We start from the raw sequence: 13,696 nt of genomic DNA, 5'->3' as shown, positions 1-13,696 counted from the left end.
TCCCACTCCCCGACGCTGCGTCTAACGTGTGAACCGGATCCCTGCTTCGCCTCTTGGGGCTCAGCGGTTGTTCGCTGCCCCGACATTCTACGTACAGGTGGCGTACGGTGCCCAAACATGCCCGGAAACTTTTAATGAACACAGTAATAGGAGCTCAATAAAGCCCTCAGAGTCAAATAAAATATTACACAGGAAATAAAATTAAAGATTTAGAGCTAAGTAAATTTAGCTCTACCTCGAGAGAACACAAAAAATAAGTAACTAAACTAAAGAATTATCCTCTACTGTATAGGGTAGAGATAGTCTGAATTAATATTTAAATAAAATTGTTAAAAAATACAAACATAACAAAAAATAACAATAAAAATAAAATATAGCTCTATGTAGAGTTAGTCTCTATATTAAGGAAGTAAATCCTACGCTGACCCTAATAAAGAAAACCGCATCCAGATCGGGTGACGGGTTGCCGAGATACAGCCACTACAAGAATTTCAAAATGGCGGACAAGATGGCCGCCATAAAATTAAATAGGCTATAACTCGCGAACCCTAAGTCCTACAACCATGCGGTTTTCGTTAAAATGTGCAGATCAACAGCGTGAGTCCAAATTACATTTAAAATAAATTTCAAAAATTGCCACCCTTAAGGTCAACTTAGGGCTAGAGGGTTGAAACTTTGTCCAAATGATGCACTAGGGTTCAAAGAGTTTGTCTTTCGTTCAAACCGTGGAGGGGGGTTTGAGGGGAGGGCCCCCAAAAATTTTGTCAGATTTCCCCTACGACCCTTAGTTTCCGAGATATAGGGGTTACAAGCTTTTGTGCAGTTGGTCAGCGATCCCCTTATGCCTATATTAATATATATCTCAGAGACTATGAGGGCTAAAAATACAAATGAGGTACCATAAAATACAAGATAAAATACGCTACTTAAAAATAGAGGTTCCGCCCTTATCACTATTAAAATTTTTGAACAATAGGGTTACAAACTTAGGGGTAGTTTTACAAAAACTACCAAAATGTCGATAACTCCTAAACAAAGCAGCGAAAAATATCGAAAAAAATTAGATTTGTCTAGTACACGTTTTAAGACTAATTGATACTAAAAATTTTACTGACAAGTACCTAGAAGAGGTACCACGTGGTCAAACAAAAATTTTGAAAATTAAATAACTTTTGAAATATAAGTCACAAAAATCCCAAATTTTGTACACAGTTCATACAATACAGATTTTAAGAATTTAAAAAATATAGGTCATCGCTTTAAAACTTCGAAAAATTTCAAAATTTGTCAAAAAAATATACTTAAATACAAAATACCTTGTATTTTCATAAAAAAAGCGTCTATCGAGCTGCAAAAAACGCCTGCCGGCTCCTGTTGATGTCCTGCTTCTAAAGGCGGTGCTGGAACTTGTCAAAGGTCACTGGTTCGATGACCACGTGACCACGTGGAAAAAGGTTTTTCTTCGAAAACTCAAAGAGTTTCCGCGGGAAAAACTGCCTAGGAGCAGGGAACCACCTGACCTAGCGGTGCAAGTTGGTGATGCTCGTATCGCCATAGGACGGCATATGCGCTACCTCGGCCTAGTCCTGGATAGTCGCTGGTCATTCGAGGAACACTTCAAAAGGTTAGCCCCCCGGATACAAAAAGTAGCTGGTGCTTTGCATGGGCTGCTTCCGAATCTGGGGGGTCCTCGCGAAGGAGTCCGCCGCCTCTATACGGGAGTCGTGCGATCCATGGCCCTCTACGGAGCACCTGTCTGGTCGAAGAGACTGACGGGTGTTCGACGCAACCGAGCACTGCTCAACAGCGTCCAACGTAAGATGGCCATCCGCGTTGTTCGTGGATATCGCACGATATCGTACGATGCGGCGACTTTGTTGGGTCGCTTTCCGCCACTCGACATCTTGGCGGAAATGGACACTCGAGTGTACCAGCGACTACACAATGTGGAAGTTGCCGATGCGGAGCCGGCATCAGCCGTCCGGCGATACGAGCACCAGGTCGCTCTGGAGCACTGGCGGGAGCGGTTGGAGGAGCCGAGAAGTTGTCGGCAGCGAGCTGTCGCAGCCGTACTTCCGTGCTTCGACGCATGGATGCAACGGCCGGGCAACCTCACGTATCGTCTGACGCAGGTGCTGACCGGGCACGGTTGCTTCGGTGAGTACCTGCACCGGATAGGGCGTGAGGTTGCACCGTCGTGTCACCACTGTGAAGGCAGCCTGGACTCCGCGCAGCACACACTTGCAGTGTGCCCAGCGTGGGAGTCCGAAAGGCAGATCCTGGCTAACAGGATCGGGCCGGATCTGTCACTGCCCTCAGTGGTGGCAGCCATGACTCGAGGCAAGGAGTGTTATAAGGCCGTGGTCTCGTTCTGTGAGACCGTCATGGTCCAGAAAGAGGCCGCAGAGCGAGACCGAGAGAGGGCCGATCCAGCTCGGAGGCGACGGCGAAGGGCTCAGGCCAGGTGAGCCCGTCGCGTCCCTGTAGCCCGGGAGTAAGAATAAGGCTACGGTATCTCCTGCCCGTCGTAGAAGGCGACCAAAAGGAGGTTAGGGGCTGTGGGCGGTGAGGACGGGGGTCCGAGCCGCCGCATAATAGCGGCCCCGGGAAGAGCGGCTGTGCATGTGGCCATGTACAGCCGCGCAGGCTGCGAAGGAGTGGGGAGACCTTGAGTCTCCCGGAGAAGAGCTGCGGCACGGTGTGAAGTGACTCCGGTGCGTTCCCCTGGAGATCCCGGAGCACCTACCTGCACTGATGGTGGCCACCGAGGGGGTTTTAGTGGGTAAAAATCCCACATATCCCGTCTTCCTCCCCCGAGGTCGGCGGGAATCTTTCTGAAGATTTCCCCCTCGTAAAAAAAAATAAAAAAATGTTAGGTTAGGTTAGGTTAGGTTAGGTTAGGTTAGGTTAGGTTAGGTTAGGTTAGGTTAGGTTAGGTTAGGTTTTTTTTTTTTTTTACGTAGGAAGGGGAAATCCATTATGGACACCTGACAGCCCGTACTGTCAGGTAGTGTCGGACTCTCACCGACTAAAACCCCTCGCTTTCTGATTCTCCCCGGGCTTAACCCAAGACTTTTCGTAACAATAAACTTAATTATAAAACTTAATTTCTATTTCTTATGCATTACGGGTTGCCGCATATGCGGTCAGACAAATCTGGTGATATGTACACTATAGAACATTTTTTTTTGTATAGTATTTTTTTTTTTTTTATCTTTTTGTTTTGGTTTTTTTTTTCTTTCATCTTTTATACCGCTATCTAACACATATTCAATATTATCATTATATTGATAGTGTTAGTGTTTCTTACCTACTACAAATGTTAACTTAAAATAACTTAGGATGGGTTGCACCATTTAACTTTAACTATTACAAACGTCAAATCTCTTAGCGAGACATACCAATCTTCAAGAGATTTGACGTCTGTAATTGTTAAAGTTAAATGGTGCAACCCACCCTTACTCTAACATATTACAAATATAATCATTATATCAATACCATGTTTTTTCAGTATTTTAAGTTTTGTTTTTACTTATAGCTATTTTACATATTTTTTCACAGTATTCTATAAACCTTACTCTATACATTTTATATGCTATCAACATAGATGCTGAATTTAAATTTATGTCGATGTCTAGAATCTGACTTATGTCGAAGCGCGCTTTACCGAATCTAGGACAGTCGAAGAGGATATGTGGCACGGTCTCCGGTACGGCTGGATCACAAACGCACGCTGCAGAGTCTTTTTTCTTAAATCTATGGAGGTACTCCGAGAAGCCCCCATGTCCTGTGAACATCTGAGTGTGCAGTGGCGTCACATTTATTTTCGTGCGTATCCTATACGCGTTGACAGCATCAGGGAAGAAGATTTTTGTGACGTTGGCCTTATCTTCCGTGGTATACCTACGGTTCCATTCATCAACCGTACCCTCCCGGATCATTCGTTTGATGAAGGAAACCGGGCAATCCTCATAGTCCGCCTTTGTCTTCTTTTTTAGGGCTGCTTCTTTTGCCAAGACATCAGCCCTTTCGTTCCCTTCTATGCCGATGTGAGCCTTTACTCAGAAGAGCGCCACCTCCTTTCCCTTCTTGGAAAGACACGCGATGTTGTCTTTCGTTTTGGCAGCCAGTTGGTGGGAAGAGTCACTTCCTCTAAGCAATTCCAGCGTCGATCTAGAGTCACTGTACACGTGGAGTGTGGTCTCTTTCCTAGTTTTCGCCAATTCTGTGGCGCGGTAAACAGCGTAAAGTTCCGCCTGAAAGACGGTGCAGTGATCTTCAAGCTTAAATTTACGGCAGGTTATTTCGTTTCCGCTGTTCCACCAAGATAGCGCTGAACCGACCTTGCCTTCAATTTTGCTGCCATCAGTGAATATGTGTGCTGCACCGTCCGTCATGCGTTCCTGCACCTCCGCTTCACTCTCTAGGCACTCAAAGTCCAACTGGATCTCCTCTGAAGGGTGTGGTCGTTGGAGAGGGCTAGCCCTTTCCTCTACTTTCCGGCCCTTCAGAACTGGCTGTGGCTTCCCTTTCTTTGCCTCATACAGGGATGCGGCCTCCTTGACTCTTAGGTCAAGTGGCAGCAGTCTCGTCAGTATTAGAGCCGAGTTCATTGAGACAGTTTTATGTGCCTTGCATATTTTTTGAGCGAATCCTCTCATAACGGTGTTCAGCTGGTTTTTAATATACACTTTGTCCGCTGCCTTTACCCATGCACTCGACGCATACAATATTATGGGCTCAATCGCTGCCACGTATATGGTTCTCACCACCTCAGGATTTAGGCCCCACGTCACTTTGGCCGCTCTAGCTAAACCTTTGTATATATTAATGGCTTTCTTGCACACATAGGCGACGTGGCTCTGAAAGGTTAGTTTTCTATCAATGATAAGGCCAAGAATCTTGATTTCGTTCACCAGCTCAATATCAGTGGTGCCCATGCGCAGCCGTGGGGTATCATACTTAAGTTTATTAGTCAGCAACTGTTCACGACGAAAATACCTAGGCTAAGAAGATTAGATTAAGTTTAGCTTAGAAATAACATGTACATAATAGTTTCGTAATCATAGTTTGTAAGATGTAAATACTTTGATTTCATTGGTAGGCAAATTAGAGTTAGGTATCTCACTCAGACAGGTATCGCTTGCGTGACTAATTCTGACTATATATATAGGCCCAATTTGTATGAAAATTTGTCATTCAGGAAACAGAAGAGGAACAATAAAGAACAACTGGAAAACCTGAAGAAGACTTTCAAAATACAGTCCACCCCCAACATTGGACCTTCGAGGAGCCGGATCAGAAGAAAGAAAATTGGCAGACCTACTGAACAGTGGTCTATCGAAGAGCCGAAAAAGGGAATAAAGAAGAACGACCATGCCGGATACTAGAAGCCACAGTAGCCGGAAGGAAGAGTCCAGTACCGCCGAATCAAGCACGGTCTGCACGAGCAACACCGCGACGACGACTACGACTACGGGAAGCGGTGCGACTGAGACATCCGCCACGACCACGTCGGCGGCGAACGCAAGCGCTACCGGATCAGAGCGCCCTGCGACGCCGCCACCTCAGGAAACGAGCGTGGTCACTGTGGTGCGTCAAGTCACATCGCAGCCAGCTACCTTACGGCCCCGGTCACATCACTCCAAAGCCTCCCGCAAGAGATTCCTCGCGGAATTGGAGGCTAAGGAGCGGTTGGCCGAGGCGCAACAGAAGGAAGCACAAGCCGCCGCCGAACTAGCGAAGGTGAAGCTCATGCGGATACAAGCGGAGGACTCGTCCGACGAGGAAGACGAAGACATCGTCGACAAGAGCAAGCGCATCGAGCAGTGGGTGCAGGAGCAATCCTCTAAGCCCCCGCCCCCTGCTCTCGCTCTCACAGCGGGCCATGCAAGAGGCTCGTCCCCCGTGAGGGGCCAGACACAGGCCCCTCCCACCCCGTGGATACCTACAGAACCGCCACGGGTCGTCGAGGCGCCGCAGCATGAAGAGCGCGCGCCTCCCGAGCGCCAACAAGAAAAGTCGTCGAGTGAAGACGTCACGCAGCTCGCCGCACTATTCAAGAGTGTGCTGAGCGGCGGCGGCTACAGAGAGCCGCCACGGTACATTCAAGATCTACCTACGTTCAACGGAAACAGCAGCGAGTGGCTACCGTTTCGTGCGGCCTACCATGAAACCGAGAAGTACTTCACGAAGATAGAAAACGTCGCCCGCCTGAGAAAAAGCCTGCGTGGGGCCGCCCTCGACGCCGTCAGCTGTCTACTTATCAGCGATCCGAACCCTGTCGTCATTATACAGGGCTTGGAATGACGATTCGGGCGGCCAGAAGCACTCATACTCAACGAGCTCGACAAAGTGAAGAAACTACCGAAGCTAGCTGAGAGCCCACGTGACCTGTGCATCTTCGCAAGCAAGCTGGCCAACATCGTAGCTACGATCGAAGCACTGAAGAAACCGCACTTCCTCTACAACCCGGAGATCGAGCGCACTGCAATAGAGAAGCTCACACCGATTCTTCGTGACAAATGGTACGAGTACAACTTCACGCAACATGGAGAAGAAGCGAACTTGAAGAAGCTGTCCACCTACCTGAACCACGAAGCGGACAAGTGCGGCCCATACGCCGCGCTCGAGCAGATCAACAACAGCGCACCTACACCCGTGAGTGCGAGGGAGAAAGCTGCGAAAAAGAAGACGGAACGTACCTACGCCGCCGAGAACACACACAAGGAAGAAGAGGACGGCTGCCCTATGTGCAAACAGGCTCACAAGTTACCTGAATGCACGAAGTTCAACGAGAAGACGACTGACGAGCGCTGGGAAATAGCGAAGCAGAACAAGATGTGCTTCCGCTGCCTACGTAGCACACATCGCCGCTTCACGTGCAAAGCAAAGCCCTGCGGTGTCTCCGGCTGCAACCTGCGCCACCACAAGCTCCTACATCATGAAGCCGCAAAGAAAGAAGAGAAGCACGAAGAGGTCACCGCGTCCACGACAGAGAAGCCGACCGTCGCAGCAAACAAGAGCGAGCGCCGCCGCGCTTACTTGAAAATAGCGCCCGTGGTACTTACTGGCCCTCACTCCAGTATAGAAACCTACGCACTGTTCGACGAGGGAAGCACCATCACGATCATCGACGCAGACGTGGCCAACTCTCTCGGCCTCGACGGACCCACTGATCCGATGTGGGTGCAAGGAGTCAGCGGCAAAGAAGTTCGACACTCGAAGAGCAAGAAAGTCGACTTCACCATACGGGGCAAGCACGCACAAGAAGAGTTCAAGCTTGAAGACGCACGCACAGTCGAGAAGCTCGACTTCATCACTCAGACGGTGAAGAAAGAAGAAGTCGACGACTGCAGCCACCTGAGCGACATCCAAGAAGAACTCGCCTACGAGGGGGCATCGCCGAAGCTGCTCATCGGCCAGGACAACTGGGACTTAATTTTCTCGAGGGAAGTCCGAGACGGCCGCCGCGACCAGCCTGTAGCATCTCGCACACAGCTCGGCTGGGTACTGCACGGCTGCCGCACCACACAGAGCAAACCAATCAACTTCTGCGGACACGTCACGAGCGCTGAAGAATCAATGGAGAAAATGATGAAGCACTACTTCGAGCTGGAGTCCCTGGGCATCGAAGCAAGAAAACCGACGACAGATCCAGAAGAGCAAGCCACGAGAAAACTGGAAGAGGAAAGTCGCCGGCTGCCCGATGGTCGCTTCGAAACTCGGTTGCTATGGAAACAAGAAAATGAGAAAATACCTAACAACCGTCAAGACGCACTGAAACGACTATGCAGCCTCGAACGCAAGCTCGACCGTGACCCAGAACTCAAGAAGAAGTATGAAGAGCGCATGGAGAATATGCTGAAGTCCGGATACGCCGAGCCCGCCACCACACTCCCGACGCAAGACAGAACGTGGTACCTGCCGCACTTCGCCGTCTGCAACCCCGAGAAGAAGAAGATACGACTGGTGCACGACGCCGCAGCGAAGTCACATGGACGCAGCTTGAACGACATGCTGCTGACCGGCCCCGACCTGCTTCAGTCACTCCCTGGGGTGGTCATGCGGTTCAGGCAGCACCCCTACGCAGTCAGCGCGGACATCAAAGAGATGTTCATGCAGATACGCATCAAGGAGTGCGACCGAGACGCGCTGCGCTTCCTCTGGCGCGGCGACCGGCGGGAGGGTACACCAGACGAGTACCGCATGACGTCCGTCATCTTCGGCGCATCATCATCACCGTGCACAGCACTCTTCATCAAGAACAGAAACGCCAGAGACTTCACCGACACGCACCCCGAGGCCGTCCGAGCAATGGAGAAGAACCACTACATGGACGACTACCTGCAGAGCTTCACGTCGGTGGAGGAGGCCCAGCACGTCACGAAAACAGTCGACGAGATACATCGACAAGCGGGCTTCGAACTACGCGGATGGGCATCGAACGAGCGACGAGTACTACGCGATCTCGTCACCGACGCCGAGACAGCTACGATCGACATCGGCGGGAGCGAAATAGAGAAGACACTTGGCCTCATGTGGCACGTACACGAAGACAACCTCGGCTTTCGTCTTAACACTCATAAGACGCCGGCTGAGGTGCTACGAGGGGACCGTCCGCCGTCGAAGAGAGAAGCACTCAGCGTGATCATGTCGCTCTACGACCCGCTCGGCTGGATCTCGCCCGTGACTACGCCGGCCAAGAGAATAATGCAAGACTCATGGCGCTACGGGACCGGCTGGGACGACCCTATCCCCGAGGAACTACAGAGCAGATGGCACAACTGGCTGTCCAACCTACGAGCGCTACGAGAGCTACGAATTCCGAGGTGCTACGACTACGAGCCGACTGCTACGCGAGAACTACACACATTCGTCGATGCAAGTGAAGAGGCATATGTCGCAGCCGCCTACTGGAGAATACAACGAGCAGACGGCAGCGTGAAGATCACACTAGCCATGGCGAAGAGCAGAGTGGCACCAATCAAGCCTACGTCGATACCGCGGCTGGAACTACAGGCCGCGGTACTCGGGACTCGCATCTCGAACACAACTCGATCAGAACACGATTATGAAGACATCACGAGAAGAGTGTTCTGGAGCGACTCACGGACGGTGCTGGCGTGGATACGAGCTGAGCCACGCACATTCAAGACCTTCGTCGCTCACAGGCTCGCTGAAATCGAGGAGTCAACAAAGAAAAGCGAGTGGAGATGGGTACCTACAGCTGAAAATGTCGCCGACGACGCAACTCGAGCCACACCGCACGACTTCGACGCGCAGCACCGCTGGTTCAACGGGCCCGAGTTCCTGCGGCACGCTGAAGAACACTGGCCCACGGAGAACAGGGAAGAAGCGCTCAAGACCGGCGAGGAGAAGGAGAGCTGCGCCGTCGTGTCGCTCGGACACGCCCACCTGCCGGACATCGAGCGATTCTCGAGGTGGACACGACTCATACATGTTACCGCTCGAGTACTACAGTTCGTCAGCCTGTGTCGTGCCAACAAGCACGCCACTCACGCCGCACGACGCAAGAGAACAAGAGAAAATGCACCTCAAAACGGCGAGTGGAAGAACACAGCAAGAGCACCGACAACGAAAAAGAAGCACGAAAACACTCCACGGAGAAAGTACAAGACAGTCGCGGCGGAACACCTAATTCACGCCGAGCGACTATGGATCGAGTTTTCACAACGAGAATGCTTCGACTTCGCGCACACTGGTACTGAAAAGCTGAAAAGCTTAAGTACCTACACCGATGACTACGGGATACTTCGCCTGAAGGGACGCATCGCTGCCACCGACGCCATCAATGAAGAGACGGCGAACCCAGCTGTGCTAGATGGAAAGCACAGATACACGAGGCTGTACATTCAACATGTACACGAACAGCTGCACCACGGCGGGACTGAAATAGTCGTGAATGAATTACGACAACGGCTGTGGATAATCAAGATAAGACCGACTGTGAAGAATGTCGTGAAGTCGTGTCTCACCTGCAGAATGAAGAAAGCGAAGCCGTCCAGCCCCGCCACCGGAGACCTGCCTGCAGCACGCCTGGCCCACCATGTCAGACCGTTCACCTACACGGGTCTAGACTACTTTGGCCCGCTCGAGGTGACTGTGGGCCGACACCGAGAGAAGAGATACGTCGCACTCTACACCTGCATGACTACGAGGGCTGTGCACCTGGAGGTAGCGGCCTCACTCAGCGCGGACTCCACCATCGCTACGCTGCGCCGCCTGATAGCCAGGCGCGGCTGTCCAACCGAGCTGTGGAGCGACAACGCGACAGGCTTCAAGGCTGCCGACAAGGAGCTCACCGAGGCCGCCACGGAGGCCCTGCAGGAGGAAGCTGCGCGCCGACACATCATGTGGCGCTTCATACCGCCCGCCTCACCATTCATGGGCGGGGCGTGGGAGCGGATGGTGCGCACGGTGAAGGATGCCCTGCGAGCGACGCTGCACGAGAAGTACCCCAGCGACGAGACACTCAGCACCCTGCTGGCTGAGGTGGAGAGCACCGTGAACTCCCGCCCACTCACTCATGTGGCGGTGAGTCCGGACGACCCCGTGGCTCTCACACCGAACCTGCTGCTCATCGGGCCCAACTGCCACGTGCCGACGCCGGGGATCTTCAGCGAAGAGGACGACCACGCACGACAGCACTGGAGACGAGCTCAACGGCTGGCAGAGGTGGATGCAGGAGTACCTACCGCTACTCCAACACCGGCGGGAGCCTCACAGCACCGGCAGCCAACCGAAGATCGGCGACCTGGTCATCGTGTGCGACTCCAACAACCCCCGCAACACCTGGCCCCGAGGACGAGTCACAGCTGTCCACCCAGGGAAGGACGACATCGTGCGAGTCGTCGACATCACTACGAGCAACGGGCACGTGCTGCGTCGACCAACCAAGAGGATCGTCGTGCTGCCAATAGAATCGCAAGATAGCGACGGCGGGAGAATGTTCACGACGAAAATACCTAGGCTAAGAAGATTAGATTAAGTTTAGCTTAGAAATAACATGTACATAATAGTTTCGTAATCATAGTTTGTAAGATGTAAATACTTTGATTTCATTGGTAGGCAAATTAGAGTTAGGTATCTCACTCAGACAGGTATCGCTTGCGTGACTAATTCTGACTATATATATAGGCCCAATTTGTATGAAAATTTGTCATTCAGGAAACAGAAGAGGAACAATAAAGAACAACTGGAAAACCTGAAGAAGACTTTCAAAATACAGTCCACCCCCAACAGCAACATCGCGTTTGTTTTATGCGGAGCAAATTTAAGAATAGAATAGAATAGAATAAAATTTTATTTCAGACCACGTCCATAAAACATTGTAACAAAAATTTAAGCTTGTTTGTGATCCCCCACTCGCTCACACGGGCAAGACTGACATTGATCTGGCTCTCTAATTCTAGTGCCGTGTCACCGGAGAAGATGAGCACCACGTCGTCAGCAAACGCTTGACAGTAAATACGACTGTCCTCTAGTTCCTGGAGGAGTGGGTCAAGCAGCAAATTCCAGAATGTAGGGCCTGCGATCGAGCCTTGTACGCAGCCTTTTATGGTGTTTCTCTTGCACTCTGCCCCTGAATATTTCATAGATACTGTCCTGTCTTCCAGGTAACTGGCCACTAACCTACGGAGATTGCAAGGACATCGCTTTTCGGCCAACTGACATTTTACCGCAGGCCACCATGCACTATCAAAAGCCCCCTCAATGTCAAGTGAGACTAGTACTACGATCTTTTTGTCCTTCATTTTTGAATCGATGTACCCGATGATGTCATACAGTGCATCCTCAGTACTTCTTTATGGGACAAAGCCATACTGCCGTGGGTTCATCCTTGGAGACACATGCCATCTTATCCTCCTTACTAGCATTTTTTCAAGGATTTTGCCCAGCATCGACAATAGCCCAATGGGTCGATGTGCTTTTGGGACAGTATAGACTTCTTTTCCATATTTCCTGAGTATCACTATTGCGGCTTCCTTCCAAGGAATCGGGAAATGCGCTATCTCAAGGCACTTGTTCGTGATGGCCAGGAATGCTTCTTCGTCAGCGGCGATGGCAGCACTGCAGATATCGGCTGTAAAACCGTCACTGCCGGGCGCCTTCTTGCAGCTAAAACTTCTCACTGCAAATCTAAGTTCGTCAGCTGTGAAAGGTGGATCCCATGAGTCGTCTTGTCTTATCTCAGTAGACTTCACAGCTGCTTCCCTTGTAGCCAGATGTTCGGCTGTGTCCCCATTTGTGCAGTCTTCAGGAAAGAAAGTTTTAGCCAGCAGGCTCACTGACTCCTCCGGACTCAAAGTTCTACCCTCCTCTACCATGGGCATATCTTCGTGTCTCCTTTTTGCTTTTGCGATCACCCTGTAGATGCCATCCCATAAACTTTCGCCGTCTTGTTTCCCGCAAAACTCCTTCCATCCTTCATTTTGTGCCTTGCTCACCGCTAATTCATACTTTTCTTTTTGTTCCAGGTATTCCTTCACCACCCAGTTCCGGCGTCGTGGAGCAGCACATCTACTCGTAATTCTCCTCTTCTTTTTAGACACTTCACTTTTCAGGTTCTGTAGCTCATCGTTCCACCAGGGAAGGCGTGTTTTACTTGCCATTTTGGTTTTTGGAATGGCCTCGTCGCATGACATCGTTGTTACATCTATGTATTTGTTAATTAGCTCTTCCAGTTCCACTGTCGTGCCGATCATATTTATTGTGTCTGGTAACGCCGCTAAGCCGGAGTCCCTTCGATAGAAAAAAAATAAAAGAAACTACAGCAAGGTGTCTCACCGAGGGAAAGGGTTGATGAAGTGTCGTGCACCTACCTGGTCGCTGGAGGCAGTTCAGGAGACCAGGAAAAGGCGGCCGGCTTCCAGACCCTCGCCTGTAAGAGGCCGCGAATTGAGTACACTCTCGATTTGAGCGAGTACAGTAACCAGCTCTTCATATGAAAGCAGCTGTTGACCAATCACTTTAAATAGGTGATTCTTTACCACCTTCACCATGCTCTCCCAGCACCCCCCGAAATGTGGACTGGCTGCGCAGTTAAATTTCCATTCAATTCGGTTTTCTGTGAGCTCCTGCTTGAGACTGCAACTGAATTCGTCGCTGTTTAGAAATTTGTAAAGGTCGCGTAGGTAAGAATTAGCGCCGACAAAATTAGTTCCCCTATCAGAATGCATGACCTTTACCGGGCCTCGGCGGGACAAGAAACGCTTTAAAGCGGCCAAAAAACTGGCGGTGTTCAGGTCAGTCGCTACCTCAATATGTAGTGCGCGAGTGGTAAGACATGTGAAGACGCAAATATAGGCCTTCATAGCCTTAGCTCCACGGCGACGAACAGGAGTGTAAGCGATAGGCCCTGCGTAGTCACAACCTGTGTGGGTGAATGGCTTCGTAACTTGCTTCGTGCGACAGTCGGGCAAGTCAGCCATCAGCGGATAAGTCGGACGCGGGCGCGCGCGAAAACAAACATTGCATTGGTGCACTATCCTCCGCACTACGCGCCGAGCAGATAGAATCCAGTACTTCTGGCGAAGTAATGACAGGAGCAACTCTGGCCCTGCGTGCAAATATTTTTTGTGATAATATTGTATTATCAGGTTAACCGCGTGATCATCACGAGGCAGAAGTACCGGGTGTTGATTATCGAAATCTAAATCGGAATTGGAGAGTC

The 13,696-nt window shown here is 50.6% G+C and overlaps 2 protein-coding genes across 2 annotated transcripts; one reads left to right on the top strand and one right to left on the bottom strand.

Moving 5' to 3' along the window:
• Positions 1-4,061: 4,061 nt before the first annotated feature.
• LOC119692015 lies at positions 4,062-4,940 on the bottom strand. Its single transcript, XM_038110993.2, has one exon. It carries the CDS (start codon positions 4,938-4,940, stop codon positions 4,062-4,064), a length of 879 nt encoding a protein of 292 aa, XP_037966921.2.
• A 436-nt stretch (positions 4,941-5,376) lies between these two features.
• LOC125491249 lies at positions 5,377-11,311 on the top strand. Its single transcript, XM_048632766.1, has 4 exons — positions 5,377-6,229; positions 6,326-10,659; positions 10,742-10,947; positions 11,191-11,311. Exons 1-4 carry the CDS (start codon positions 5,377-5,379, stop codon positions 11,309-11,311), a joined length of 5,514 nt encoding a protein of 1,837 aa, XP_048488723.1.
• Positions 11,312-13,696: the final 2,385 nt, after the last annotated feature.

The sequence above is a fragment of the Plutella xylostella genome, chromosome Z (assembly GCF_932276165.1).
Source record: "Plutella xylostella chromosome Z, ilPluXylo3.1, whole genome shotgun sequence".
Classification (NCBI taxonomy): Eukaryota; Metazoa; Arthropoda; class Insecta; order Lepidoptera; family Plutellidae; genus Plutella; species Plutella xylostella.
The sequence above is the reverse complement of the archived record's forward strand: the minus strand, read 5'-3'. Positions and strand labels throughout refer to the sequence as shown.